The following is a 6,000-nucleotide window of genomic DNA, read 5'->3' on the forward strand; positions in this document are numbered from 1 at the left end:
TTCAGCGGCTCCCTCAAGGAGGAAAGCTACACCTCCTTCAGGAAGGAGTCGAGAACCTTATGAACGCAGCAAGCACGGAGAGGGCTTCGCCATCAAAATCATTCTCCTTGCCTCAGTTGAACCTCCCTCAGATGGCAATGAACGACGAAAGCGGGCAGAGACTGCTGACGCTGTGCACCTACCATGACCTGTGCGTTACAGACATCTTCTTTAAGTGTAAGTCACAATACGAAGTATCATGGAAACACCCCAGGTTTCATCGCTGAGACCAGTTCGACGTGGTCATCACAAAGTGCTCTGCCCTGAACAACGTCCTCTCCACCAGAAGCTACCACAGTGCAGATTGCGACTCCGACCACGCCCTTAATATCAGCAGAGTGCGCCTAGAGCCACACACACTACACCGCTCAAAACCAAAAGGTTGCCCTCGCATAAACACTGCGCAGATATCGGTCCCCTCCAAGGTTGAGGAGTGCCATCTACAGCACAGCTATGTCCACTTTGGCAAGAAGGAACGGCCCAGTCAGGACTGGTTCCATGTTTATCTTTCAAGGATGGAACTAATAATTGAGGACAAACGAAAAGCCTTCATAGCTTTCAAAAATGCTCCAATGAAAGGACGTTTGTTGCTCCCAGAAGTGCCCGAATTATCACCCAACGCATCGTTTGACAGAACGCGAACGAGTATTGGCAACAACTGTGTGAAGGAATCCAGCGCAGTGTCGAATCTAGAAACATCAAATGTATGTATAGTGGCATCAAGAAGACTCCAGGCCCTACAGTGAAAGGGGCTGCCATCCTGAAATCTATGACGAGAGAGAAGATCACAGACCGTGAGAAACAGTTGGCCAGATCGGTTGAGCACTACACAGAGCTATACTTCCGAGAAACCCCAGTCACCGTTACGGCCCTTAGCAGCATACAGAAACGGCCCACCATGGTGGCACTCGACAAAGTGACCACCTTAGACGAGCTCAGAAAAGCCATCGACTACATCCCAAATGGCAAAGCACCAGGTAGCGACAGCATCCTACCTGAAGTTATCACACGTGGAAACCGACATTGCCTCAGCCGCTGCATGTGCTACTCTACCTTTGCTGCGTGGAAGGAGCAGTTCCCCAAGACATGCCTAACTCCACCATTGTGACTCTTTACAAAAACAAGGGCAACCGTAGTGACTGTAACAATTACAGAGGGATCTCGCTCCTGAGCATCGTTGGGAAAGTGTATGCCCACATCATCCTAAACAGACAACAACTGCTGACGGGCCGTGTGTACCCGGAATCTCAGTGTGGCTTCAGATCAGGCAGGTCGACAACATACATGATTTCTCCCTCCGACAACTCCAAGAGAAGAACAGAGAGCAAGGTCAGCCACTCTACATGATGTTTATCGACCTCACTAAGGCCTTCGACCTGGTCAGCAGGAAGGGCCTATTTTAACTTCTCAGTAAGATCGGATGCCTCCCCCCCCCAAAAAAAAAATAAAACTCCGCAGCATGATAATCTCTGTCCATGCCGATAAGAAGTGAACAGTCCTTTATGATGGATCCTCCTTAAACTCCTTCCCCATCGACAGCAGTGAGAAGCAGGGCTGCGTGCTGCCGCCGACCCTTTTCTTCTACCTGCTCCTTTCCTACGCCTTCGACTCGTCCACAGATGGCGTATATCTGAACGCCAGGTCAGACGGGAGGCTGTTCATCTTCGAGATTCTCTTGGCGGATGACGCGGATCTTGTGACCCACATCGAGGATGCCCTCTAGAGACTGGGAGACCATTTCGCTGATGTCTGAAAGCAGTTCGGGCTCACCATCAGTCTGAACAAGACAAACGTTAACGTGCAAGATGTCACCACTGCCCCTTCCATCAAAATCGACGTTATCGCCTTAGAAGCAGTCATCAACTTTACTTACCTGGAGTCAACCATCAGCAACACTCTCTCGCTCGATATGGAGCTGGACAGAAGGGTTGTAAAGGAAAATACCCTCATGGCCCGACTAATGAAGAGGATGTGGCAAAACAACGCGCTGACAGAGAACGCCAAGATCCAAGTCTGTCAATCATGCGATGTCAGCATCCTCCTCCACGGAAGTGAGACCTGGAGCACCTATATGAAGCAAGAGTGTCGGCTCAACTCTTTCCATATACGGTGCCTAATATGCATCCTGAAAATCAATTGGCAATACCGCGTCACACACAGCGTTATCCTGCAGCGTGCAAGTATCCCCAGCATTTATTCCCTGCTGAGCAAACGCTGCCTTCGATTTCTGGGACGCGTTCGAAGCATAGAGGATGGGAGGCTGCCAAAAGACATCATATATGGACATCTGGCCACTGGCACCAGTAGAGTCGGCCACCCCTCACTCAGTTTCAAGGATGTGTGCAAGAGGGACATGAAGACATACGACATTTCAACCGACGGCTGTGAAGTGCAGGCCGAGGTGCGAGGCACCTGGAGACAGACGCTGATGTGAGGAGAGGCTGGCTGACAGCATAGAAACGTGAGAGAAAGAAGAGATCGACAGCAACCATAGCAACTCAGACTTCCCAGTATGTCTGCACCAACTTCAACAGGGACTGTCAATCACATATAGGCCTGCCCAGCCACCGCAGACATTGCTAAAACCCCAAAGACAGACGACACTCCAAGGGCGCTACTCGCATGGTCTCGAGACTGAGTCGCCTATGATGATGATAGTTTTGGCTGCTTTACAGGCCGGAGTTTTCTATCAAATACACCAACACTTTTCTCAGGAGGCTATGCTGCCCAAATATGTATAGTATGTTTCAGTTGCAATTTTTCTTGAACCCTTTTGCTATTTTTGTACGGAATGCAACGATTTCGTGTTCTTTTCTTTCTTCCAAGCTTAACCGATTGTTTCCATCACGAACAATACCATCTCAATATGTTTTACATTTTATGGAGTAGAAACCCAGTGTCTTAGAGTAGTATTACATAATTGGTATATAACAATGTAAACAATTCTGTTGTTCCTAGTCATATCCCCCTGACTGGTATGGCATAGTACTTTGAAGATCACTTTAAAAATAAAAAGGAATAAAGACAGAACACATCCCTGCCTTACCCCAGTTGGATAATCAATAACATTGCTCGGACAATTATTAGACTTACCACAAGCATTGATATGTTTATAGTTTGCTTTAATCATTACTAAAATATTGTGACTTATATTAAAATGTAAAACGTTTATGGTATAAAACATTTCTCCCTTTTCCTTCCGCATATATTTGCTTATTAATTTGGATAATATGAACATTTTGTCAACTGTTGTGTACCCAGACCAGAAGTCATCATGTTCGTCTCCCAGGAATTAACTTTGTGCAACTCAGTCATGTATCGATTTATTCATAACAGTTGTAAATACCTTCATTAAAACTCTATAGTTGGATGGATTACATTTATCACCTTTTTATTACAAAAATGGAGTTATTATGGCTGTTGATTAATTTTGTGGAAAATAACCAGTAACAAATATTTTATTGCATAATTGAGTAGTAACTATAACTAGTGCGTTTTTAAAGATATCACTCGATAAAACAACTGTTCCACAAAATTTTCGTTTTATGGTTTGACGGTGTGATTTTCACCTCTTTCTGTGATATTACAATGTCTACGAGTCCGTGCTGAATGATCAGATTTTCGTTGTCTTGGAAATATTCAACTTCGTATGCTATATTGAAAATATTCAATTTTGTGTGTTATCTTGATAGCTCATAAAAGTATCTATGACAGGCTGAACAGAGGTACAGTATTGATATAGCACGATCAGGCCACTTTAGTAACAGACAAAACTGCTTTGTATCATTGGCATATATTGTATTAATGAGTTATTTAACCTTTTTCATTCGAGCTCATTTTACTTCTACAAATAAAGTTATGAATATTACGATGAAACTTCAGGTCTTCAAATGACCAAGATGCTTTGTTAAACCGAAACGTGTTAAACCCAAGCATTCGGAACACCAATAAAGCAATGTTTCTTCAACTTACAATCTCCATGAAAACATGGATGATATTCCCCTATTTTAAGCCTACACTGATAACACTATTTCAAAGTTAAAATACTTGCTTCAAACCATCCTATCCAGCAATTGTTTGTTATGTTTCCTGATCTTTGTGCAAATACATCTGTAAATGACTGGACAAAGTGTAATCACTTTTTTTGTTCCATATGTATTTCATCCACTGGGTTAACATTGAAAAGGTCTGTTGTACTCTGCTGATAATGTATGTAGAAATATTAAATATCGACCAATATTGGCATATGTCTTGATTCTTTTCTATCGTCAACATCAAAGGATCACATGTAATTAAAAATTGATTGATCAGCTAAGACATAAAATATCGTTGTAGCCGCGTTATCTTAAATATATGCATATTTACCAACGCCTTTACCTGCCTCACGCCTGCCATTCAAATTTCGGAGTGCGAAAATTCTACAGAAATTAAATAATTTTTCTTAATGTTGGTTTGTTTCCCTTTGATCTTGGTTTTTATGGTGAACTAACTTGTATTTTGCATGAATTTCAAATCAACATGTTGGCACGTAATTACATCATACCTAATAAAATCGGGTTCTGTACTTGTATAAACGTTAAAGTCGCCAGCAAGAATAAATTTATTAGCTGTGCATTTCTCTTTTAATTTAGCATACTTATTTTCCATAAATAAAAATGTATTTCCCTCAAAATGAATGGATGAACCTTTTGGCAAAATATATATGTATCCAAAAAGAAGGTTAAATATATTAGAATTAGAGGTAATCACCAATCAAAGAACGTTGCTAAAAAGCTATGTTTGTCACAAATTTTCCAATGTATCCAAAGGGACTCACGTACCTCCAGAGATATTGGATGCTTTATTTGTTTTACAGTTTTAATAAAAACAGAAGAAAAACAACAGAACCTTCTTATTGTGTAACTGCTAAATTCATATACACAAGTCAAATTGTACATAACTGTTAAAAAGGTTTGTAATTATTTTAAATTTTAAACCCTGAACAACTTTATATTCTTATCTTTTTTAGGGCAAGGGATTGATGAAAACATATTGGTTGACGGGAAGCGATCATTTTCTAAAACCTCTGCCCGACACATTATAACAATTGAGGCATTGAGTACCTTTGTTCCAGTACCATGTGTAGTCGCAATCCAAATATAGAGCTTACGTCACAATGTTGATGGAGCTATTGTGTTAGAAAAACAAATATAATTAGAACCATAACTTTGTTGCATGAATGTATGTGGTGTATTTACGTGCATTTTGTACATGCACAGCGTTTTGTTTTATCTGCTAACACATTTTATATTGATACATTTAGGGAATGCTGATCATCCTTTTATCGTTATGAATATGTTCATATTTACAATACCAAGACAGTATATACTGGACCAATTTTTATTAGGTTGACTGCTGCGTTGTACATATTTATCACAGTCAGTCTGTTGTGTGGGCCTCTGGATTAGAATGGCTCAGTTTGGTTGCCAAGAGCAATTCACCGTAACGGCATTTCCATGAAGGTATGCTCACTCGTGTAGTTGAAGACGATGCGTCATCTGAACCAGTCTCAATCAACACTGGCATGATTGTGATACTGGGTTTGACATCAAATACTGGACTGAGGGCAATTTCTTCAATTTGCGAAGACTACAGGGAAAGACAAAGTTACAGGAAGTGTTGTTTCTAATCTCCAGTTACTGACGACTGTGTTTCCTGGATGTTGACTTTGAGTTTCAGTAAGGACCATTTATGTTTACCTTGTGAAACATTTGGTTTCATAATCAGTATCATGAATACGGGGGTGATGCACCAACCTGCCCCATGAAACCCTTACTTAGAACCTACCATCGTAGTAAATGACTAAACCGTCTTTACAATTCGACAAGTTCACTTATCTCGGCAGTACACTGTGAAGTGCAGTACGTATTGATGATGAAATCAATGCCAAAATTGTTAAAGCAAGCGTGACCTTTATGGTAG

At 41.4% G+C, this 6,000-nt stretch overlaps 1 protein-coding gene across 1 annotated transcript in view; it reads left to right on the top strand.

The window, feature by feature from the left end:
* The window catches only part of LOC149775209 (atrial natriuretic peptide receptor 1-like), a 194,139-nt gene extending 189,017 nt beyond the window's left edge, over positions 1-5,122 (top strand). Inside the window, exon 23 of the mRNA XM_089944372.1 lies at positions 5,048-5,122. Within this exon, the coding sequence (XP_089800498.1) occupies positions 5,048-5,122 (75 nt within the window). The remainder of the gene's footprint in view (positions 1-5,047) is intronic.
* Positions 5,123-6,000: the final 878 nt, after the last annotated feature.

The sequence above is a fragment of the Sinohyriopsis cumingii genome, chromosome 19 (assembly GCF_028554795.1).
Source record: "Sinohyriopsis cumingii isolate HCF-2022 chromosome 19, ASM2855479v2, whole genome shotgun sequence".
NCBI lineage: Eukaryota > Metazoa > Mollusca > Bivalvia > Unionida > Unionidae > Sinohyriopsis > Sinohyriopsis cumingii.